Here is a 26,690-nt window from a genome sequence, read left to right on the forward strand (position 1 = left end):
AATGGAAAGCAGACGACTTGATTTGTGTAATAGATATTTTCACATATAGCATACATGAAAAACAAAAAGTGTCATAAAAATTTAATCTGGTCTTTTTGTAGCAGCTACGGGAAGCACAAAGATCTCATTATCATGCTATCTCCTGTAGGATCTATAGCTAAGCAGAACATTCATGGAAAAAAAGTGTTGCTGTTATGCAAAATTGGACTTGGGGATCACTTGGAGCAGAAATGCAAAGTTGAATGCACAGTGTGGATAAAATAACTTCAAGGCCAAGTGAAGTCCAGTGTCTTCTTGGAAGCTTTCCTGGCAGAATGCTAGAGACACATGATGACTTAGCTGAATCTCCTCAGGCAATGTCAGTTTGTGGAAAACAGTGCAATCACCTTTGACTTCCGGGGTTTCCAGGTGCTCATTTCCCACCACAGAAATCACTGTAGGGGAATCTCCCCTTTGTTGTGCTCCACTCGGCCACCTGGTGGCTCCACTGTGCAGCCTCCTACCCAAAACCTAAAACATCAGAAACCAGGGTTGAACTGCCAAGCCCCACAGCCATCATCCAAATCCTTCACACAGACAAGGGGTCCTGAGGCATCGAGCTGTAGCAGCGTGTAGGATCCATACAAAGGGGAGAAAAAGAAGTTGCCCGTCCTGGATGCCAATGATTTGAAGAGGGCAACATCCAGGGGAGAAATGGAAATGCAAACTAGGTACCATCCAATCTAGCCATTTTACTGAAAAGGCTTAGGAAAGATAATCAATTTGGTGATGAAGCTTCACTGCTGGGAAGAATTCCCCGAGCCTGGGAGCACAGCTCCTGCCACTTCTGAGAGGTGGGATAAGAAAGGGATGGTGGCTTGGCTAGGCAACCAGTGTCCATTCAAGTGCTCATTGCCTTTGTCACTCACCCTGGAGAAAGGTTCCTGTTCTCTCGCTGTTGCTAATTACAACTCTTAGCAGGTTTGCAAAATGAAGTTTAACACTCCCTCTGATGAAGAACTTGGGTGAGTTCCTAGGACTTTGCCAGGAGTTAAAGCTATTTCTGAATTGCCACATCTCTTACTAGAGATGTTCCTTTCACCCATCCCTGGCTGTGAGCTGAAGATTAAAGTCTAAATGGATGAAGCCAGGGAGATAATTCTAGGACAAGTGTTTCAAGTTGGCGAGGATGGCAGTCATGGCAGAAATCTGCAACATGGGATGGAGCCATGACCTTCCCAGGCGTTCTACAATACGAGGCAAGAAAAGGCTGCATTTATAGGCCTCCCAAGCCATCCCAGGCCAAGGACTAGGTCGGGGCCTCACCAGGTTCCTTAGTTCTCCTACATGGGGCTTTCAGCGACTTCTTCCCAGAGGTGAAGGCTTGTTTATTGTCCCTCTTACTTCAGGAATGTAAGGCTTGGAGTTTTGGGACTAACTGTCACTTCTCAAAGTCTTCTTTGCTATTTCTCCCTAATGGCCTACAAGGTCTCTCATACAAACTAGATCTTTAGGCCTGACCTCCTGTTCCTAAATTCAGGGTATTTTATGTGCCCTACCCCACCCAACTTTTACTACTGTACCCACTTGGCCATTTTCTTAAACTGCCAGTTATATTTTTGATAAGTAGAGCATGTATGTATTGTTACTCCAATTAAGCAGTAAGGTGCTTTATTTTTAAGTATCAGGCGCTTGCTATGTTCTAGACCCTTTGCTAAGTGTTTTATACAGATAATCTTGTCTAATCTGCATAACCCTATGAGGTAGATACCATAAATTATCATCCCCACTTTTCTGTTGGAACTAAGGGAACACAGATGTCAATAAATTTGCCCATGTTCTGGCTCCTGTGTGACTGCAGCAAGTCATAGCCTCTCTGTGCCTCAGTCTCCTCATTTGTAAAATGGGATAAATAATAGTACCTACATGATAATTCATTTATAAGAATTAAATGAGCTGATGTGTATAAAGTGCTCAAAACAGTGCCTGGCCCAAACATGTTTATTAAATAACAAATGAACATAGAAATGGCAGAGCTATTTGTAACCCAGGTGGTTTGATTCCAGAGCACACATTCTTTTTTTTTTTTTTTTTTTTTTTTTTTTTGTGAGGGCATCTCTCATATTTATTGATCAAATGGTTGTTAACGACAATAAAATTCTGTATAGGGGAGTCAATGCTCAATGCACAATCATTAATCCACCCCAAGCCTAATTTTCGTCAGTCTCCAATCTTCTGAGGCATAACAAACAAGTTCTTACATGTAGAACAAATTCTTACATAATGAATAAGTTACATGGTGAACAGTACAAGGGCAGTCATCACAGAAACTTTTGGTTTTGCTCATGCATTATGAACTATAAACAGTCAGTTCAAATATGAATACTCATTTGGTTTTTATACTTGATTTATATGTGGATACCACATTTCTCTCTTTATTATTATTATTTTTAATAAAATGCTGAAGTGGTAGGTAGATACAAGATAAAGGTAGAAAACATAGTTTAGTGTTGTAAGAGAGCAAATGTAGATGATCAGGTGTGTGCCTGTAGACTATGTGTTAATCCAAGCTAGACCAGGGCAATAAAACATCCACGTATGCAGAAGATTTCTCTCAGAACAGGGGGGGTGAGGTTCTAAGCCTCACCTCTGTTGATCCCCAATTTCTCACCTGATGGCCCCCCTGCGACTGTGCCTGTCTTAGGTTGTTCCTCCCTTGAGGAATCTTACCCGTCTCTGGCTAACCAGTCATCTTCCGGGGCCATACAGGGAAATGTAGAGTTGGTAAGTGAGAGAGAAGCCTTATTGTTTGAAAAGGTTAGCTTTTTACTTCTTTGCATATTTATGCCCTGTGGCTTCTATGCCCAGCATTTGTCTTGAGGTATCTTTACCACTTGGAGGAGTTATGATACTCAGTAAATTTGATATGAGGCATGAATTCTATTTAAGGGTTGTAATTAGGAAGGAAGAAGAAAAGCTATAGAAGTAGCAGGCGGAAGAAAACATGGGAAGATTGATTATTTCTTTGACATATCTTCTTGTAGAGTAACTTCAGCATATATAGGTTTTAAGCTACTACTTAAATTGCGCACACACATTAACATAATAGGAGTATAGTTACATAACCAAAGCATATCTGTAATTACCAGCCATCTCCAGTGAAACCAAGAAAACCATTAAGGCACCTTAGGCATTTGTGAAAACTTATCTATGATATGGTGGATATTGTCCAACTGAACTTGAACAGTCTGAGAGAAATCAGACAAATTAAAACAACCCATTCCTGGGGACTGTTCACATGCCATATGTTCTTTTAACAGTAAATAGTCTGTAGTTGTAAGAGTTTGGAGCACTACAATTTGCACTTCTCCAAATTCTTGGTTGAGTTCCAACAGTATAGATCCAGTCAAATTTGTTGTTTCAGAGCACACATTCTTAACCGCTCTCCTGTCGATTGTTGCCTGCTGTTTCTTCAGAAAACTCTTTGGTTTCCAGTTTACAAAGATAGGGAAACTGAGCTTATAGAAGTATGAGTCCGGGGCCACATAAGCTTCTCTTCTGAGAATTCCCTGGTTACAGTTCATGTGTTCTCATGGGCCAGACACTGCTCTGCACACTTCATACATACCAACTCTCAGAGTTCACATACAGCCTTAGGAGTTAGGTACTATTATCCATCCATTTCACAGATGAGGAAACTAAGGCACAGATCAGATGGGCCCTCCTATCATACTGTCTTCTACCTAAGCCCTTCCTCAGGTCTGAGGCCAGCCAGTTCTGCCCTCAGGTCCTAAACCAGGAGCTCTGGGCCAGTAATCTAGGGACTCAGCATGAAGGTATCTGAGGGACCAGCACCTCTTCTCTGCCTTGATCTATGACCAAGCCTTCAACTGGAATCCACATTTCAGCAACTGCCCCAGCCTAATTTCCATGGGTATATCAGACCCCCCCACCCCAAGTCTGGCCTGTTCTAGGGTGACCAACCATCCTGGTCAGGAATTGCCAGTCTTAAAGCCGAAAGTCCATGTTACAGGAAACCTCTGTCCTGGGCAAACCAGAATGGGCGGTCACCCTCCGCACTGCACAAGCCTGCAGCCATTCTGTGACTCGAGGAAGTTTTCTGTTGGTGCTTGGTAGTCCTTGCACCTTCCTATAGACCTCCAGAGAATAACCCTCCTCTCCAAATGGTATCTCAAATCATTTTAATTCAGCAACAGCTGCATCACATTTTCAATCAAAAGAGAGTAAGGAACATTATTAGGGAGACTTTCTTTCCTGCTGGAGACCTCTCACGTTTGCTTTTCTAAAAGACACTGATGGAATATAAAGTCAGGCCAACACTTTACTCTCTGCTTTTCACACATGACCCACCAAGCTATTATTTTATTTTCTGTTCACATTTCTATTCTCCCCAAACACTTCTCCTGTTTCCTTTCAGCCAAAGGCAGGCAGCAAGATAAAGAAATCAGGGCTTGGCATTAGGTACAGTGTGAGAGGAAGAAAGAACATGGACTTTGAAGGCAGAAAGACCTGGGTGTGAATCTTGTCTCTTGACATGTCCTTTTATGCCTTTGTGCAAGCTATTTAACCTCTCTGAACATTCAATGTCTGAAGATAATAATCTGGATAAAATGTCTCAATGCAATACACACACACACACACACATATATATATAAAATATAGCATGTGATGACAGGTGCTAAATGACTGATAAAGGTGGCCACAGTTCCAGACTGGCCCTCCCGTGGAGGGGCAGGATCCTGACCCTACCTGGAGTTATCTGAAGAGATGCTGCTGGAGGCTGATACATGGCTGATGTGATCTCTGACCCAGTCTCATCTCACATTCAGTGTCATTTCCCTTGGACATTCTGATTACAAACTCACAGGATCCTGTACTCCTAAGTGCTTTTCACAATTTGAATTCAAAATGTACTTGGGAAATTGTCTTCCCTACCTAATGACAAACTCTCTAAAGGCAGAGACCGTGTTCACTGTTGTAGATTCAGCAGCATAATCATTCTTAGCAAATTGTAGGCATTCTACAAATGCTTGTTGAATGAAATGAATTGATCAAATGACCATCAAAGGTACTAAGGGGATGACTTGATTCTGTAAGGGAGCTCAGGCAGTAGTAAGCCACTAGATGGAGCTAATACACTGCATGTAAACTACTTAGTAGGCTTTCAAGCCAGAGTACAGGTGACAGACTCAATGTCCACTTTCCATTGGAAACAATTCTGCAGAGATTTTAACATCTATCTTTTACTAAGCACCATGGTAGGCAATTTACAATGATTTTCTATAGTTCTCATAACCACCACAAGAGAAAGCATCCCATTTTACCAATGAATAAATTCCCAGTAATTTTAAGTAACTTTTCTAAAGATACATAATTTGTAGGTGACAGAATAAGACTCTGAATACCAGGTCTGTTGGCCTCCAAACCTGTGTTCTTTCTTATATATCCAAGGCTTCCACTTTAGTGTCTGATGCAGCCAATGAACATGCTTCCTTCTGTGACAAGGCCTTCCTGCCACAATTTTTTTTCCCTCAAAGCTGGTTGTTGTTTCATCATATACCCAATCAGAACTCTCCACACAGCCACTGGTTTTTAAAAAGTCAACTTACAGAGAGGGGAAATGAGAGGCAGAATAGATTCAATGTCTCTTAGACCAGACATTTGATTTAATTCTTGAGCTCATCTATGAGCTAGGTGTAGCACTCTAAGGGAGGAGGAAATCTTCAATTTATCAGTCATGAATAGTTCTTCATTCAGTATCTGTGTTTGCACACAGGCTTAAGTTTACAATCTGATTGGGTATCTAAGACATTCACATACGGGACATAATACACTGCAGTATCTAAGTGCCTAGTGGATGATATATATATGATAAGAGCACTAGGGAAAAAAAGTGTGTTAGTGTTTTGCAAAATTGGACTGGAGGACCATTTGGAGCAGGAATGCAGACCTGAATGCACCTCTGAAGGCCAGAACGATTCCTGTGGCTGGGGCAGTCATGGGTCTGAAGGTTAGTGTTGACCTTCACAGAAAATACATTTAGAGAGATGGGTCGTAGGTAAACTAGTCCCTTTCCACTAAAGGTGTGGACCAGCACCTTTGACACCACCTGAGAACTTTTTAGAAATGCAGACTCTCCAGTCTCCTGAACCAACAGCTGCACTGTAACAAAGATCTCCAGATAATTCCTACACGTTTAAGACTTGGGGATTAAGTATCTGTATTCATATGTCTCTAATACTTTAACTAAAACACTCTTGATTTCACTGTGTACTTTTAATTTTGGATTTTAATTTGCTTTTAAAAGAATGGCACTAAGTCTTGAAACTTCTGCCAGTCTGCTCTACAAGAACCTATGCAGATTCCTAATAGCTAAATGTTCTGTGGCCTGTTGATTTATTAACTGGGAAGAAAGCTCTTATTCACAGCACCTTTGCATGTATTTATGCAATGAGATTTGTTGTTTAAGAAACTAGGCCTTGAAAAATCTTAAAATATTTTTTGGATTTAGAAGGAAGTTTACCTTATATTCAATATAATTTCAGTATATTCTAATTCTTTACAAATTGTTAACCTATGTATGGTATATGATGGAATCATAAAACTGGACCACATCTTCCCAGGTCACTCCCTACCTCCCCACACTGTCCTTCCATTTGTCATTCTGGGTAAATGAAAGCTGTTGGAATGTGGAATCTGTGATAACTGTGATGGAGAAAGTTACACATTTAGACACCAGCATATCAATAATACTTGACTGAACATGTCAATAAGAAGTGATTGTGGCCCTAAGTTTTATTGTGGTCCCATTTCACTTATCCTCTTGAAGAAGCTGCGTAGATAAAGAGCACTAGAAAACTAAGTGATGAAACATGGGCTCAGGTCTGACATGTTAGCTCTGTAGTGCCACGTCTCTACTCCCAATTCCCCATCTATAAACCTGGGAGGTAGAAGTCGGTAATTGCTAAGGTCCCTTCCTGATTTAGCATTATATGAGTCTGATTAACTAGGAGTTAAGAGCATGGATAGTTACTCATAACCCAGATTATACACTCCCAAATAGAAATGGCCACATTGTCCTTACTTACAGATATAAAAGTTGATTAGGCTGGTTACCACAGCAACTCACCTTCATGGAGTCATTTATAAATTCAGTTCTGTAAAGTGACAATCTTTTATACTGAAAACCTGCAAAGTTCCTCAATCCTTCTTTTGCTTCCATTCTTACTGGAGGCTATGGTGCCAAGAGCTGTCCTAATCTGGAGAAGTGATCAGAATTCTCAAGCTGCCTTTCGGTCTGCTAGAACAGAAGGTGCTGACAGGGGTGGGAGTGAAGGCAGGCCTCCTTTCAGTTTACTAATTCTGCAGTCGCCCTTCACAAACTCTAGCAAATATTTTGTGATGTTGCAAGGTGTTACGAGAAGTGAAAGGCAAGCTGTGATTCAGCTGGTATGTAGACTTTGCAAACAAAAAAGAGTGATCTGTTTTGCAGCAAACTATTATTTCTGCCAGAGCCCACAGACTGGAATACCAAAAAAGATATTTCTGCAAGACATTGCCACCATACATATTGGATTTTCAAAATAAGACCAATTTCAAATTAATTGGCCCAGTAGGTCCCAACATGTGGGCTTCAGATCCCTGGGAGCTGTAAAATTACCTACCTTAAGGGATTTATAAACCCATGTGTATATTCCTTCTGTAGACTGAATGAAAAATATGCTCATCCATATGGATTACTTCTCAAATATGCATAAATGTTGTGATGAATGTAAAGAGTGACACCTTACAATGTTACTGAATGTAGCTTAGCTTTTTGTTATGTGTTTTCTTAATCAATTGATACTAAAAGTAGAGTTAATAACATGCTTGAGTTTAAGAAAAAACTTTTTTTTTTTTATGTTGAAATGCAGCTTTCACTCTTGTCAGACCATTTGACTTGATGCTTACATCAGAGAGTATGGGTACCTTGCCATTAGGAGAGACCCCTTCTCCCAGTCACTGGCTTCACTTTTCATGACATATGTTAAATAATATACTTAAAAATACTAGAACCTTAAAACCTGTTAGAAAGACCCTTAATGTGAGCACAGCTCCCCTACGAGAAATGTCATCCAGAATTCAAGCTATAAGCAGTGGAAACATTTTTTAGTCCACAAATTTATATAAGAAATATAAATTTTTATTTGAAGCTTTCATTTCTTTGCATTATCAGAAACAATCTCAGTAAATGTGTAGATTTCAACCTCCCCTTTTCCTGGGATTGTGTCAAGTTTCTGGGGGTGGTTTATGATGTGCCAAGGTATGCAGTAGGGGTGGGGGAGGGGAGGGAGTGAGGAATATGATCCACACTGATGTCTACTGAACCATCCTCCATCCTGTTTGCAAGACTCCAGGAGTCCTCTCCATTTCTCCAGTGCTCTCTTGGGCATAAGGAAACATGTTTCCATGTCTCACTGGGGCAGAGAAAACTTTGCATGCCTGCTAAGGCACTTGTGGTGGCAACCCACCACATATTCATTTTTTCTGAGGTCTTGCAACCTTCCTGGGGCTCTGCTGAGGATACAAGGATCATGTCTTTCCTACTGCCAGACCCACAGAAGTATTTGGGATTGTGCCACCTTCCAGGGTGAGCCCATGGAGCAGTGCACAAGAATTAACACCATCTCTGCCTTTGGGATTCTCCTGTGAATTTACTTCATTCCCCCAGGAATAGGGAACTCTTTTCTAACCTCATTATCCTTTCATCCAAGTATTTTGTCTATGCTGCCAGCTTTTTTTCCCCTTCTTCTTCTCCACCTTTTCCCTAAAGGCAATTTCTGAAACTAAAAGCCAGAAGACAGTCTTATTTCCCTGCCTCTTGCTATCACATCCCTCCTCTGAGATAAGAAGCACAAACTAGGCTAACTGCCTGAATGAGGGGGAAAGGTAGCAGGAAGCGATCTGCTGATGTTACTCGGCTACATATATAAATGAACATATATTCCATGGGTCCACGGCCTGCAAGAGAAGTCAACTCCAAATGAAATCAGACACTGAGCAAAAAATAAACTTTTATAGAACAATTAAAACTGATGCAATGTCTCTACAGGCTCTTCCCATTTTCTGTATTGTGGCATTTTGAGCTAAGGGGCTTTCAGAAACAACACTGAAATAAAGGGATGTTTTGTAAGGACAGAGTGAACAAGGAAAGCTTCATCAATGGAATATAGAAACTCTTCAGCAAGTCAGACTGGGGTTTTGGGAGAGGAAGGATGAGATCGGAAGGTGAGGCAGCTGCATACAGCGCAGCACCACCCTGAGGCTCTCCTCTCCCTCAGGCCCTCTCTGGAACTTCCTTGCCCCTGGGGCTGCTGGAAAGGCAGCTAGCTGCCTTCTCTTTCTACCCCAGGAAGATCTGAAGTCCCTTCATTCATTCAGAACTATTGAATTCCTATGCTGGGCTATATACAGAGGAAAAAGTAATCCTATTTTGGTCTTGGTGAACTTACCTAAGAGTCTTGTTGAACAAAAAAGACAAGTTCTGGATTTAAGGATCTTAGTGTTAGTTGGGGAAGGGAGGAACCTAAGGAAAAAACAGGTGAGGGAGTGATCTCAGCGTTACAATGGAGAAAATGCAGGTGGCAGAGGCAAACAGCAGCAGGACAACTGGCCAAGCACTGAGGTGTCAAAGAAGGCTTCTTGGGTCAGACAAGAAGGAAGAAGTAGAACTTGAGAGAAGGAGCACCACAGCTTTAGGGACACAGCAAGCTCCGACAGGCCAGGCCACAGGCTAGATGCTGCTTATGTGGGCAACTGCACTAAAACAGCCCCAAAGTTCCAGAAGCAGTGATAGCTATACATTTCAAATCCAGCAATTATGAACACACATTTTTCTCATTCAAATAGCTAAGTGCTACATGACTGGGAAGAAGGTTCTATTTCCCTGTTTCCCAACTTGTAATTTTTGAATCGGGAGTCTAGAGGAGGAACATGGGGATGGAGGGTCCTTCACAATGCAAAAGGACAAACTCTTTCCTCCTCTGTTGGAGAGACAGCGGCAGCTGACTTTAAGAATTCTCTATTTTAGGCAAAGAAGAATTTGTTGGCAAACTATGTAGGAGGCACCAGCATGAGAAATTAGTTTTTGCAGCAACGTACTTTCATTGTTGAACACTTGACTAAAGCTCGTTTGTTCCAAATGGATTGCCTTAGCTGAGCATGCTCAACTGAGTATGGGGTGAACAATTTGAAAATACAGGTTTGTTGTCTATGATCCACAAAGATACCAAGTTAACATTTATTTTATAAAAAAAGAATAGTGTGAGAAGGCAGGGGGCTCACTGGTCCACTAAATCATGAAATAGGATTATGTTTCTCCAGCTGTGAAGAGTGAAAATTAATATCCTGTTTGGGGAACCTCAATCACGTCACCTAAAGGCCAACTCCATGTCATGGAAACAAATCAAAGGACTGTATTTGGAGAAAGGCCCCAACATTCCAGATCACACAGGAAGTAATTACATACTATTATTCTTGAGCGAATGTAGCAGGAAAATATAATCCTTGAGTAAATAACCAGAACAGACTAAAGACGTGCGTTAAACTATAAACAGTCATCTAGATAAAAATTACTTAATAGTTTAGTCCATGAATGTAGAATAATATGTGTTTTAGCTTACGCCAACAAGGCAGTCTTTAGAGATGTCTGTGTGACTTCTGGCCCAAAATTGAGTCCATAAAGTGATTAAGGAATTAGGAAACAATAAGGCCGGCCTGGCAAAACAATGTACAACTACTGTGCAGCCACTAATCTTTTATATCAAACCAAGGTTTTCCCAAAAATGATAATTTCTAGAGCTATCTAGAACAGGCATCAGCAAACTTTTTCTTAAAGGCCAGGTAGTAAATACTTAAGGCTTTGCAACCACAGACAATCTGTTAATGAATGGCTATGGCTATGTTCCAATAAAACTTCATATACAAAAATAAGTAACTGGTCGGTGGGCCATAGTTTGCTGACCTTTTATCTTAATTGCATAGATGTAGAAAAACTGTATGTTCTTTTGGAAAAATTATGAGCTCCTTGGAGCTCCAGAGCAGACCAATTTCTGTGGGGCTGTGTGCTGAGGGTATAATGGTTCACTGGCTAGCAAACTGTACACTTGATCTATAAACATTACAAAAGGAGGCCTGGACCAGGACTGTCTGGTGTTGCCAAAGGCCAGATGACTCACAGACAGCAGACCTGGTGCCTGGTTTCAGAAGAGTTATGAGTTTGAGGTACAAACTCCGTATGTTGATGGAATGAGCACACTAATCCAGTCCCATAGTCTTCCCACTTTTACTTCTCACCGTGGCCCTGTGAGGTAGCATGGGAATTCTGAATCTTACACCAACTTCAAAAGGTAAGTTGTACACCAAAAAGTTCCAGCTTCCTTTCTAATTCAGATCCATTAAAACAATTGTTTTGTTTGGGCAGGTCAGTTTTCCTGCCATATCCATGGTTACTACTGAATGAATAGTGCTGTGTAACTACTCCCTCCCCACCCAACCTCTGCCACAGATGGCCACTCAGGTATGTGTAACTTGTACCGTGAATCGAAAGATGGAACTGCATCCTAATCCTCTTTCAGAAAATTTGAACTGAAAGACCAGAGGGAAGATACAGATGATGGCAGAGATGTAGCCAGAAAGGTCATGAGGCCTTAGTGGTTGGAATAGGCCCTCTTGGGCCTTGTACAGGATGTGTTCTTGGACAAAGCATAAGCAAAACAGAGAAAGCGTTTCAGTTTCTTTCCAGTTCCATGATCCAAGGAGGCTGGTTATTTCTTTATATTCCAGTGAGACTGCTCTGTGGATCTCTAATAGCCTCCCTTTCCGTTTTCTTGAGTTGTCTTGATTGGGTCTTTTCTCAGTAACTACATTTCGTGGTGCTCTACTAGGCACATTTCTTGCCATAACCAACATTTTACTTAATGTGTTTTAGAGCTGCCATCCAGGAATATAAGATTCCATAGCTTCAACTGTGATTTATTTAACTTTTATACCTGCTGGAGGTAACAAATACAATCAAATTTTCCTTGTCAATGACTTTTCAATCTGTCCTTTCCATTCCTACCCCTCCCACTACGGCCTTGTATTTTATCACTCCTATCTGGATTTCAGCCAGTCTTCTAGAAAGCCCCTTTGCCTCTACTACTCTTCCCTATTCTTGTCTGTCTATTGTCAGAGCTGTTAGATTAATTTTTATAAAATCTACTTTCATTAAATCATTTCTCAGACAAAAAGCCCATAATGCTTTTCTATTGCCTCTTGGATCCAATATGATCTGAGTATTTTAGGCTTCATCATCTGGTCCTACCGTGTCTATTTAAAGCATGCATATCTCACATGACATTTCAACAAGAACTTCAATTTTAACCAGGTGAATCCCCATATTCTCTGTTAACATTTCACTCTTCATTCCCACTTCCATATCTTTGCATGTTTTTGTTCCCACCACTTTCCTTATTAATCAGAATATCTCCTCCCTGTATTAGAATCTAATTATATTATTTATAAGAAATAGAAATCTAGTATTATCTATAAAAAAGAGAAAGGATGGGAAGAAAATGAAGGCTGTATCTGTCCCTTTCCACCTGACAGCCCATAATCCAAAGTAATAGTCAGTGTCTGGTGACCATTAGAAACAACAAATCTAACAGAAGTACATGTAATTGAAGCTTCTGGATAAGGACAGCAGAAAAAAATACACATCTAATTTTTATCCTTCTCAACCTCCCACACAGAACTACAATTAAAGGTATTTTTAGGGTTGGTGTAAATCCTAAGGATAAAGAGAGTGAAGAAGATATCAAAGGAACTAGAATTTGGAGGATAGAAAGCTGAAAGACAAATAGTAATAAACTTGGTAGACTTGAAAGATCAGACTGAACTGATATTAAGTAAAGATAAAAGCAAATTTAATATGCACTCCAGAATCATCAAAAGATTCAAGGATTGATAGCACCTCTGTTTGGATTCTTGGATTTCTCCCCTCCGTCACTCTGCACCACTGGCTGACTACCCCTCCCACACTCTGGCCAAAGTCTAAAGGCTTAGGTTCCAGACATGGGAAACACGAGGCAGAGTTGAGGGTGGGTATAAAGAACTTAAAACAGGAAGAGTAAGTGAATGCATACATAGTGAATTTTAAGTCTCCATTTTATCCTGCAGGCAAAAGAAAATGGAGGATATAAGCATCTCAGGAGGAAGTATCTAAGTATACTGACTTTAAGAGACCTCACAAACAGCCCAGAGAGATCATCCTACACTTGTGATTCTCAACTAGAGGCATATGGCAATGTCTGGAGACATTTTTGTCAGAAACTTGGGGAGAGGGGGCTGCTACTGTCACCTAGTGGGTAGAGGCCAGGGATGTTGCTAAATATCCTATAATGTACAATAAAAGCCTCCCACTACAGAGAATTATCCAGTCCAAATTCTATTGTCACTGTTGATGAGCTCTTGCTTTACATGAAATTCATGGTCAACTTGGCCACCAACAGTTTCCAATAGTCTCCCACTCTTATTAAGAGTGAGCAGAAAACAAAAACAGACCAGACACTTGAGGAACATATCTAACAAGGAAGATAGAGACAGATAAACAGATAAAAGCAACTTGGAGGAAACAGACTCTGTAGGAAGAGAAAAACTCTAAAAACCTACACTTCCTTTCCACATGATGGACTCCCAGGGACCAGATTTACCTTCTTGCTCTAAACAACTAGAAAAGCCTAAACAACTAGAAAACTGGACAAAATTTAGAGAATTCCCTGATACTTGACAACAGGCAGCTCAGGACTTCCTTTCACATCGAAGTCATGGATTTGACTTTTGCATATAGGGATCCAGGTGTGCATTTACTGAAGAATTCCCTCACTGACTTATGATGCCAACTGGGTCATACACCACCTTTCCATATACGTATTCATCTGCTCCTGCCAATCTGTTTCTGTCTTTGTGCTGGTAGCGTACTGTCTTAATATTTCAGCTTTATAATCAACTTTGATCCTTGGTACAGCTAATCCCTCCAACTTGTTTTTCTTTAAAAATGCCTTTTGGCTCTTTGTCCTCCCATAAATTTTACAACCAGCTTGTTGAGTTCCATCTTGTTCAATAAAATTATATCATTTTCTACATACAGGACTTGGATACCTGTTATGTTTCTAGTTGCTATTATATATATTTTAAAATTACATTTTGTTTTTGCTGGTATACTCAATGCACTTTATTTTTGTATATTGATCTCCTTCACAGTAAACTGGATAAACTGTTTATTAATCCTAATAATTTACTGTGGATTATTTTAGAATCCACAAAATACTGGAATACTGCAAATAATGATAGTTTTGATTTTTTTCTTCTGATCTCTACACCTTTCCCCCTGTCTTGTTTTACTGTACTTGCTAAAATCTCCAGAACAATACTGAACAGAAGTTCTAAAAGTAGACATTCTTGTCTTGTTACTGACTTTAAAGGCAAACAATGTATCTAAAACTTGATATGATATTTGCTGTGGGCTTTTAATGCTATTCTTTACTAGGTTAAGGAATTTCTATTTCAGTTTACTGAGATTTCACTATGATTGGGTGAATTTTATCAAAAATAGTCATAGTTTTTTTTTTCATTAATTTATTAATGTGGGTATTAAATTAATAGATTTTTCTAATGTTGGCCAATCTTGCATTCTTGGGATAAAAATATTGTTATGCATTACTGGATTAGTTTTCTAATATTTTTCATCTTTGCTCATGTTTGATAATGCCTTGTAATTTTCCTTTCTCTAGAGTACATGCCTGGTTTGGGTAACAAGGTTATACTAACTTTGTAAGTGAGTTGAGGAGTATTCCAATTTTTGTCTATTGTTTGTAAGTTTGGAATCACTTGTTACTAGAATTCTGCCATAACTTGCCTATGAAACCATCTTATTCTGGTGTTTAACTCCTGATAAATTTCTCTAATGATTATAGGTCCTTTCAGATTTTTTATTTATTTTTGAGTCAGCTTTGATTAATCATTATTTTTATAGGAAACTATCCATTTCATCTAATATTTTTCAAATATTTTGGCATGATTGTTCATAATTCTTAACCTATTGTATGTACAATTATGTTCCATTGTTTATTCCTAAAAGTGGACTGTTCTTGACTTACTAGAAGTCTTACTAGAAGTTTTAGAATTTTATTACTTTTTACAAAGAACTGACTTTTGCTCTGTTGAGCTCTGTTTCTTCTATTTTGTTTTAAATGTGATTCACTTATGATCTTATTTTTATTAATTTCTTCTTCTTACACTCTTTGGATTTGTTTTTCTAACTTAAGTTCAATTCATAGCTCATTTTTTTCCTATGTAAGCATTTAAAGCTATGCATTTTCCTTAAAATTCTACATTCACCATATTCCACAAGGTTTGATAAAATATTTTCATTTTTATTTTATCTTAAGTATTTTCTCATTCCACTATGATTTTTTTGACTCATTGGTTATTTAAATGAGTGTTTTAAATTTCAAAATATATAGTTTTTAAAAATTATCTTTCTGATTTCTAAACTTACTGTGTTGTGATTAGAGGTTGGTTTTTCTGATATCAAACTTCTGAAATTGTTGAGACCTGTCTTATGGGTTAGTACATGATTACTTTTTGTAAATGTTCCTTGTATGCTTAAGAAGAATGTATATTATTCAATTATTGCGGTGATATTTTATATATGTCCATGTCCATTAGAGCAAGCTTGTTAATTTACTGTTTAAATCTTACTGAATTTTTATCTTTTGGCTGCTTATTTTATCAATTACTGAAAGAAGTATATAAAATTTTCCACTATAATAGCTTTGTCAATTTTTGCTTTATGTATTTTGAAGATGTATTATTAAAAGCATATAAATTAACAGTTTTTATTTATTTTGGAAACTTGAAACTTTTATCAGTATGTGATGATCTTTTTTCCCCTCTAGTAATGCTTTTTACCTTAAGACTACTTTCTCTATATCAACATAGCCACACCAACTTTTAGTTACTATTTGCCTGATAGTTTTCCATCCTTTTCGTATAAACTCACATTTAACGTACTACTAGAACATAAAAAAAAAAAAATCAACATGACAGTATTCATCTCCTTAACTGGAAAAGTTAGTATCTTCACATTGATTATGATTAGGTATATATTTGGATTTATTTCCTCTGTCTTACTTTGTTCCTTCTTTTCTTTATACCTCTTTTCTCCTCTGCCCCCTTCTTGACTTGTTTTGGGCTGATATTTTTTCCCTCTTTCTACATGCCTCTGGTTTGGAAGTTACATACTCTATTTTAATTGTTTAGTTGTTAAGAAATTGTAACATGTACTTTTAACTTGGCCATGTTGAAAATTAGTCAATCTCTTTTCCTTCTTTAATGCTTGATCTGATCAACTAAACTATGTTCTATTTTCTAGTATTTTAGTTCTTATTAACTCCACAAATTATATATCATCATCTTACATAATCAATGTTTGCCTATACTTACCTACATATTTATCATTTCCTGAAATTCACCATTCTTTCTTGTACTTTGTATCATCCTTTTGAGCTCATTTCCTTCTTCCTGAAGTATACGTATGTCTTTTGGTATGTCCTCTAGTTATGATCTGTTGGTTGTAAACTCATTCACTGCCTGAAAATATCTATTTCATTTTTTTAAAACTATATGAAAAAAAAAATGAATATATCTCTTCTGAAACTGGGTGTATATCAGACTTTTTTCCTCTGCCTTTCATGTCTCAATTTCTATTTCATATTTTTTACCCCGGATCTTTGTGCTGAAATCTCTGGAGAGATTTTATTTTTTTTTCTGTGGTCTTCCCAGGGCAAAGGCCCAAATAGCAAAGTATTGCCCCAGCCCTTCTCTGTATATTTGTGTGCATATATCAGAAAACCAACAGAAATTGTTACCTTGCAGAGCTCTCTGCTTTATGCACACATTTCTGATTTAACCTCCCCACTTTGCTCAAGTTTGGGGCTCTGTCTTCCATGCATTTGATAGCCTTAAAGACATAGACTTTAGACCCTCAGGGATTAGACTTTAAGGAATACTCCTTAAGGCAAGCAATGGCTTTGGTGTTAGTTTACCCTTTGACTTTATACTTTCCCTTTGTTTCTGGTCATTGAGGGCCACTACTTTCTTGTCAGTTTAATCATATTCATATATTAAAGTTAAACCCATATATAAATTTTGTATATTGATATGCACATATCTGTATATACATAAAAAATAAATATTTTCTAGGACTTTTATTGGATGGTTTCTCTATCTTGCATACAAGTTGCTGGAAGCTTAAGTCAATCTATTTATCTTTAAGTTGCTAAAACTGCAAATCTTCTAGCCTGATGAAAAATTATACACTAAGAAAGAACACTATTGCCATCTGGTGGAGAAATCTACTATTATGACATCTAAATGAGACCAACTGGGATTCAACTCCTTATTGCCCCAACATTTAATCAGTAAGTCCTGTCAAATCTTCTTTTACCAGGTCTTTCAAATTTATACTTCATTTCCATTCTCCTAGCACTACCTTAGTCTATTCCCTAGTTTTTTTTTTTTTTTTTTGCTAGAATTGTTGCTTTTGAATCAGCCTCTCCCTTTAGTTACTGTTCTGTCAATATTTTCCTTGTCCCTATTGTCATACCTTACTTTTACAACTTTACATTAATCTGATGGGTTGCTCATCAAGTTCTTGCTTATGAACAAACACTTTGAAACCAACAACAGCAATCTGACTACGGATGAGAACAAAGAAGAGGTTCAATAAATATTAACTGTATTGAAAAAAAATATTTAGTACCATTTGCTCATTTGCCAAATTTATCTGGGAGACACAGAAGTTTCCAAACCTCTTTCTTTGTGTAATAACAGAATGATGAATGACATTCACATATGTAATTCTCCTGTGGCTTACCTAGATTTTTTTAAAAACTTAAAAATTATTTTTAATAAAAAAATACATCACTGATATAAAAATCACAGTTCTGCAAGTGAATAAGTACATTGATGATGCTGGGAGCTAGGGTTCTCACTGTGGCAGAGGATACAAATATGAAATAGGGAAAGGCAAGAAAAAATCCTGAGAGCTTGGGTTGGAATCGGAGATATCAGTAAAACTTGTGAATTCTAATATATATGTATCCTAGCTCACACTGTTGAAGGGGCCTAAAGGCACTATAACCCATCAGACCTAGATCTTAGTATCTGAACACTATTCTCCACTAAAATAAACTAGGGATCTTTGGAGAAATGGCTTCCAGGGCTGGGTAGGGGGAAAAAAAGATAAACTTGAAACATCTTGTGCTAGAAAGTAAGGAAATACTTAAAGAATGATAAGAATATGTCAGACAGTCCTAGGAGACAGATTGAAAGGTCTCTTACTGGGACATCAAAACAAATGAGAATAACAGACTGAATAAAACAGGAATCTGTGAGTTAATATTAAGTTGGAAAAAGAGAAAGCTTTTCCTTACAGCAAATGCAGAATGCCAACTAATAAATGTAAAAGGAATGACAGAATTAGAAAACAATTTGGCAACCCCAGAGTAACAATTAATCCAGCCAAGAAACATCACTGGATGTTAAAGTTAGTGCGTGAAAGTTTGCTTAGAAACAGAATATTTACAGTTTCAAAGTATCTCCCTACCAAATGCTTATTAACTTAATAGAAAAAAAATAGAAACTCTACAGTGGAGAAATCTAGCAGGTATCACCTAAAACAAGTGATCAAAGTTAATACCTTGTAATGGGACAACTGATACCATGGTATGATGCACTGAAAAGGAGACGGCATCACTTCTGATATTCCTGCCAAAATGTGTATGTTCCATTTAATTGTAAAGAAACAGCAGAAAAACTTAGATTAAGTGACATTCTATAAAATAACTGATCTATGTGTTTTACCACCTTGATACTTTTGTGAGACAGATTTTAGAATGGTTCTAGATTAAAGGAGATGAAAGACATGACAACTAAATGTGATGTGTTATCCTGGATTGGATCCCGGATCAGTGTTTTAAACAAAGGCCATTACTGGAAATAGTGAAATATGGAAAAGATTAGATAACAGTATTATATTAAAGTTACTTTCCTGGTTTTGATAATTGTGCTATGGTTATATAAGAAAATATTCTTGTTCTTAGAAAATATATACGTAAGTATTTGAAGTAAAGAGGCATCACATCTGTAACTAACACTCAAATGGTCAGAAAAAAAACATTTATTCTGTACTGCTTTCCACCCTGGTTAAGGGAAACCTTTTCCTTAGAGTAGAAACCTTTTCTTAATTAATACAGAAAGGATGACGTAATGAGAAAATCACAATTTTGTAAACATCACAGTAAAAATTTTTCAGGTAAGAGTCATCAAAGGATGCTAAATCTAGAAGGAGCAGGTTTGACGAAGGATTAGAATATCAACATGATAGAATATCAACATCACAAATTACCTACTAACTACAAAAGGAAAAAAATAGTAACTATTCAATGGACAAACTGGACAACTTCTTATCCAAGAGAACAAAATGAACATTATCAATAGGGGGCAAAGGGACATTATGTGAGTCTAGATGTGACATTTGGAGGACACATCAGTCATAGTATGTCAGCCCACACTGTATAACCAAATCTAACCATAAGGAAACACCAAAAAAACCCAAGCTAAAGGATATTCTACGTGTTAACTGTCCTGCATTCTACAAATATATCAATACTACAAAAGACAAAGAAGGCTGAACTGTCCCAGCAGAATCATGATGATCTAACATCTGAGCCTGGACCAGATCCTGTATCTGAAAAAGAATTACCAATGCAATCACAAATGAAATTGGAATAGGGACTGTAGATTAAAGTATTGTATCCATGCTAAATTCATGAATTTGATAACTGTACTTTGATGTTTGTTCTTATTAAGTATATTCATGGTATTAAAGGGTAAAGGATCACAACCAACAGAAATGATCAACCAAGTGAAAAGACAACCTATGGAGTGGGAAAAAATATTTCAAACCATATAGCTGGTAAGGGGTTTAATGTCCAAAACATATAAAGAACTCATACAACTCAATAACAAAAAGCCAAAGAATCAAGTTAAAAAATGGGCAATTAAAAGGATCTGAATAAACTTTTCTCCAAAGACACACAAATACCAACAAGTATATGAAAAGATGCTCAACATCACTAGTTGTTAGGAAAATGTGAATTAAAACCACAGTGATAAATCACCTCAGATCTTTAGAATGGCCAACATCAAAAAGACAAGAGATAACAAATGGATAACAAGGATGTGGGGAAAAGGGAACCCTGTGCACTGCTGGTGGGATTGTAAACTGGTGTAGCCAGTATGGAAAACAGTAAAGAGGACCCTCAACAAATTAAAAAAGAACTACCATATGATCCAGCAATTCTATTTCTAGAAATATATTTAAAGATAATGAAAACTAACTCAAAAAGATACCTGCATCTCCATGTTCACAGCAGCATTATTTATAATAGTCAAGACATGGAAAAACCTAAGTTCCCATTGATGGATGAATGGATAAACAAGTGTTGATGTGTGTGTGTGCATGTGTGTGTCACACACACATACACAATCAATGAAATATACTCAGCCATAAATAAATGAGGAAATCCTACCATTTGCAACAACATGGGTGGACTTTGAAGGCATTATGCTAAGTGAAATAAATCAGACAGAAAAAACCAAATACTATATGATCTTACAAGTGGAATCTAAAAAATTAAAAAAGACAAAAAAAAACCCAAATTCACAGACAAAGAGATCAGGTTACTAGAGCCAGAGGGTTGGGGGGAGGGAGAGTGGAGGAAGGTAATCAAAAGGTACAAACCTCTGGTTATAAGATAAATAAGTACTAGGGATGTAATGTACAGTATGACTACAGCTAACACTGCTGTGTGGTATATAAGAACGTTGTTAAGATGGTAAACCCTAAGAGTTCTCATCACAAGGAGATTTACAATATTTGTATTCTGTTCTGAGGTGTAATACTAGCAAAAATCCTCATAGAACCTAAGCTAGGCCATTGGATCATTTATGGAAGCAGGGTACACAAGGCATGAATATGAAATGTGAGTTGTGGAAGTCGAGATCCCAGTCGATACCTGAGAGATGTATTCTTCCCAAAGTTGACCAACCCAACTTTTCATGAACCTTTGCCACTCTCTACCGGGGTACTATTATGGATCCCTTGTGTTGACTTTAATTAAAAATTCCAAATTGATTACAGCATGAGAAGATACTTCCTGCCTTCAGAGCTACTGTGGCAAATTGTATTTTTGCACCATCCTTGTGATCTTTCTGGATAAGAATAACAATGTATTCTAGAAAAAGTTTAAAAAACCTTATAGATAAATGAAAGTTAAAATTTTAAATACTTTCTATAATAATGTTTAAACAAATAAAAATGTAATTATCTATACCCCATATGTTACGTTATCTATTCTACATATCTTACAGTGACATGTATTTATACATAGTGCCCTTGGCAATGGAATATTTTCTTGGTCTCCCATAGTAGGCTGCAGGTTTCAAAAGCAGAAGTCCTGAACCTCTGGAGGCAGCATAAGAAAAATGTTTGTGAAACCTCAAAGTAGTCTTTCAGCAGTCTATTACATATACATATTTATATGTACATATAAAGAGTCAAAATGCTTATTTTGTTCTATTTATTGGGCGTACAGGGATGGGAGGCAGAGAAGGAGGTTAAAAAAAGTTTGGTTTCTGCTTCAAAGAGAGTTTCCAAAGAGTGGCAATTAAAACATTACACATCATCATGGTTGAACATTGTTCTCCTGGCCTTCCTGACAGTTTGAATTCAAAGTAATATGTGTTATGTGTTTTTCTGAAACCCAGTGTATTCGTTTGGATACATACAGAGTGTCTCTTGCATTCCCAGTTTCACATGAAAGGTATTGGCACTTTGGCTTCAAGGACAAATAAAAAATATCATAAACACAACTTGTGTTCGATTTGAGTCTGAGCTAATTACTAAGGAACTCTTCAGCACCAATGGTCTGATATTTAAATGCCCTGTGAAACTGCAATGAATGAAAGGACTGCTGATTCTATGAACTATGCAGCCAACAAGGGAATGAGGGAAGAATAAATCTGGATGCCAAGTTCAGAAAAAAATACCAATGATCTCACTTTTTCAATATCTATAATAAGGTAAAGGGAGAGGATAATAAGAATTACATGAATAATTATAAATAAAAAGTGCATACAGAACTGGGAAAGTACTTTTTGTTAAATTTGCCACTTATTCTAGTTCAGTAAGATGCTTGTCATGAAAATAACAAGGCAGAAAACTAGTTACAGTGTTGCTATTCAGCACTTCTTGAGAGCAAAAGAATGAGTACCAATGAACTTGCCTGGTTTAAAATTCATGTCATAATAAGACATGTTATTTTGTAACTTGAACATCTATGTTATGCCTTGCAAATTCAAAGCAGAAAGTAAAATCAAATAGAAAGCCAGAAACTTCACCAATACATTTAGACAGATGTTTGCTTGTAGTTTTTGATATCCAAAACCTTTTTTCCACACATCGCACAGATGCCTAAAACAAAAAAATATGTAGGCAATCAAATCATAATATCAACTAATAATAACAATCAAATATCAAATAGTACTGGTCTGGTTTACTTAAGTCACTCCTGAAGCTTAAAAAATAATTTAGAGAAAAAGAAAATATATACCTTTAACTGTGAACAAGTTCTAAACTTTATTTTGCTTAGAAAAAAGAACACCTGACTAACAGGACTAACAGGACTTCTGAAAGGCTAATACTTTTCCATACTTATCTGATCAGTACCAAATGAAGTAGGTTTGATATGAAGTGAAATACAATATTAAAATAAACTTACCCTTTTTGTATGCACAGCCCTGGCAGTAATGAGAACCTGGTTGGTGCACGGAACTTTTACAAATTCTGCAAGTGGAGAACTTATTCTTTCCATATGGATCAAATCTAGAGATGTTTTTAAAAGAAGAAAAATATGTAACACAATAGAAATACTCTTAAATAGCTTTATGTAAGCAACAAATGAGATTAAATCCATGCTCTCTATTCCCTCTACTAAACTCTACAATTGACAGGCACAGCACTCTTCTAGCTGGCCTCTCTCCTAACATGCCTGCACACCTCTGCCCCTTCCAGGCAAGTTGTATGCTTATAAAGAGTAAGTTGTACTTAATCCCAAACCTGTTTATATCAGTTACATCTGTCAATCTATTTGTGTGATATAATTAAATATTATGGAAACTTATTAAATGCAAAAAGTGTGATTGATTCTATTAAAAACTTAGAGAATGCTTCAGGATGACTAGATAAGTAAGAATCATTAAAATTGCTACTGAGTTAAGCATGAGTAAGACAACTTAAAAATTGTGGAAAAATCATAAGTGGAAGGTCTTGGAACTTTGCAAGTGTCAGTTCTTGCTCCACTTTAAAGATACTGGATATATTTATATATACTCTGGTCATGATTGATGTGAGGAAAATGATATAGAAGTCTTATCACCATTGACTCATATTCAAAAGACCTTGTCTCCATCCCAAATGACTGGTGAATGCATATATAGTTATGTGTTGTAACTTAAAAGTATGTATATCTTTTAATGATTGCTGGCTTTAACTGATGTTTTCAATTAACCAATCCAATCCCTTTAGATAAAAAGGTTTCTATTACATAAAATGCCACCTTAGACTGACTGGAGTACAAAATAATTTTAGAGGAAATTCTTCCCCCTAAATTATCAGTAACTTTTTATAATGCTACTCATATACCAAACACCAACACTGTTCTAGACCTGGTTTCTTCTCTTAGGATACAACATAATGGCTCATTTTCAAAGGTTAATTTTTCCAAACCCAGAAGAATGCCACTTTACTCTTAACAAGAGAAGACAGAGTAGACACTATTCTTCCTTTTAATAAGCTAAATTTGTTTGTACCAGTGTGTCTAGAGATTAGTTTTTCTGAAAACCTTACTTTATTCTAAGATGCACATTTTATTATCTCTGAAATCTTATAATTGGCAGAGCTCTTCCCTTTTTTAAGAGACAATGCATCTTATAAATATTGTTATCTCAAGATTCCATGCAGTACAGTAGTATACTTTCCAAAATGAGATAAAGTATCCAAAGTAATAGCTACTTATTAATGATATCAGAGTAAGTTTGGGAACATAAAAGAACCAGAAGTTTCTAAAACAACAACGTGGTCAATAAGAACTGAGTGGTCTTAGAAGACAGCAATAAATCAGTCAACAATACATAGTGTGATGCTGCACTGAAAATTATAGTATCGTGTTTTATACCCATTATTTAATAAGCATCTTTACATGCCTAGCACTGTATGTTGTACAAGCTTTATTATTATTTCTCATCCTTGGGACAATGCCATGAAACAAGTATTTATTCATTTCGCAAATAAATATTGAGTGCCTATTATGTGCCTATTACTGTTTTATATACCAACAATGAACATTGACCTTACGAAGCTGATATTCTAGTGAGAGGAGAAACATATTAAGGAAACAAACATGCTTTTCCAATACTGACAATGTTGCAGAGCAAATTCAAATAGGATACTGTGGCAGACATGAAGGGAAGAAAGGAAGACATTAGTTTAGATGCTGTTAGACCCTCTCTGAGGTGACATTCCAGCTGAGACCCAAGTAAAAAGAAGCCAACTATCTAAGCTCTGAGGGATCAGTTCAAGAAGGGAGCAGCAAGCATAAACCTCTTCTAATGTGAGTGGACTTGGGATTTCTGATGCAGGAGCTGATACAACAGCAAGTTAGAGAGATGGGAGGGGCCTGATCGTGGAGAACCTTGTACGAACATGGTAAGGGGTTTGGATTATATTCAATGTGAAAAAGAAAACCACTGTACACTTTTGAGCAGCGAGTTATATGCCCTTTAAAGGACCACTCTGGTTACTATGAGACTGAACTACAGGGAATTAGAGAGGAAGCAGAGAGACAGAAAGTTACGACAGCATCCAAGTAAGAAATAACAGTGATTACGAACAGGGTGATAGCAGTGAGATGGGCAGAAATAGATGGATTCAGGCTGTATTTTGGTGGCAGAGTCAAACAACTTACTGATGGATACGGGACGTGAGGGAAAAGGAGGAAATCAGTGAGAGATTCTGGCTTCTAGGCTTACACAGCTGGGCTGGACAGTGGTGCAGTGATGAGAAGACTAAGATTGGAAGACTAAAGGAAAAAGAGGTTGCTTGTTAGATATCAAATTGGCTAAGTCAAGCAGGCAGTTAGACACATGTTTGAGCTCAGAGAAGTCAGGACTAGAGATAAATCTGGGAGTTATTAACATATAGTTCGAATTTAAAGCCATTGGACTAAAGTCACTTGAGAGATTATAAATTTATAAATAGGGAAAAGAAAAAAAAAAAGAAAAAGAAAGGTCTAGGATTGAGTCCAGAGGCACTTAAGAAGGAACAGCCACTGAGTTGGAAGGAAAGGAGAGTGTGTTATCCCAAAGCCAAGAGAATATAGGGTTGCAAAAATAACAGTTGTTAAAAGGTTAAATAAGGTAAGAATAGAGAAGTGGTCATCATTTTAAGAGGTCATGGGCAAGACAAGAATCTTGACAAGGGCAGTTTCAAGGGTGTGGTAGGGATGAAGGTCTGACTGGAGAGGCTGAAGGACAGAATGGAACTTAAGGACACTGAGAAGGTATCTAGATAAGGCTTTTGAAAACTTTTGCTATAAAGGGAAGTGAGGAAACAGAGTGGCAGCTGGAATGGTTCATGGACTTTTTAAGACTAGAAATAGTAAAAGCATGGTGTCAAAAAACTATTTTTAAAGTGGGAGACACTTTTATCCCCATTCTCATATTAAAAAGCAAAGTTCAAAAGTTAAGAAACTGGCTTAATTTGCTTAAGGTCAGAGAGCTGGACAGTGACAGACATACATTCAAATTTAGGACTGACTCCAGAATTTATGATGTCACATTTCTCTGTTGCCTCTAATTTGTGGGATAAAAAAGAATTAGATAAAATACAAGTCATGTTTTCTGCTATAATTAAAAACTAAGTAGTACTAATATCTTCATATATTGATACAGTGAAGAGGAACAAGGTGAAACCAGCAGGTTTTAACAGATAGCTTGGTTTTGCCTGCTAGAAACTACCAAGCTATTTTATCACAATAGAATGATGCATACCAGGTTCACTCCAGTATGCTAAAGAATAAGAGTGGAAATTTGTGACTGTTTCCATACCTACCTTGCTTTTTTTGAAGTCAAAGCTTTATTTTCATTCAGCTTTCTTCCACCACTTTCTATAGCAAAATATACATATATATTAGTGGGTTATTTCTACACATTTCACATATAACATATACTGGATTTGTTTATTTATTTGGTACCATAAGTCAATATCAGTATCATTTATTTTGTATTAAAAAATTTTTGATGAAGCTCAATTATCTTTATTGCAATAGTCACATTAATGTGAAGTTTTCTTTTGTTAAATTTGGTGCCTCTTTATCACCTTCACCTATTTCACTCATCCACCACACCCTCCCCCATGGAAACCACCAGTCACTTCTCAGAGTCTATAAGTCTATTGCTATTTTGTTCACTTTGTTTTGTTTTGTTTT

The 26,690-nt window shown here is 37.2% G+C and overlaps 1 protein-coding gene across 2 annotated transcripts in view; it reads right to left on the reverse strand.

The window, feature by feature from the left end:
* Positions 1-229: 229 nt before the first annotated feature.
* The window catches only part of CRIPT (CXXC repeat containing interactor of PDZ3 domain), a 32,612-nt gene continuing 6,151 nt past the window's right edge, over positions 230-26,690 (reverse strand). The window contains exons 3-5 of one of the 2 annotated variants that reach the window (XM_057497246.1): positions 26,315-26,369; positions 22,926-23,029; positions 230-510 (exon numbers count right to left, since the gene is read on the reverse strand). In XM_057497246.1, the coding sequence (XP_057353229.1) occupies positions 500-510; positions 22,926-23,029; positions 26,315-26,369 (170 nt within the window). In that variant the 3' untranslated portion in view covers positions 230-499. Of the gene's footprint in view, positions 511-21,710; positions 22,619-22,925; positions 23,030-26,314; positions 26,370-26,690 lie in introns of those variants that run through there. The other variant, XM_036925857.2, reaches the window with a different exon arrangement.

This window comes from Manis pentadactyla, chromosome 2 (genome assembly GCF_030020395.1).
Source record: "Manis pentadactyla isolate mManPen7 chromosome 2, mManPen7.hap1, whole genome shotgun sequence".
In the NCBI taxonomy this organism is placed as follows: Eukaryota; Metazoa; Chordata; class Mammalia; order Pholidota; family Manidae; genus Manis; species Manis pentadactyla.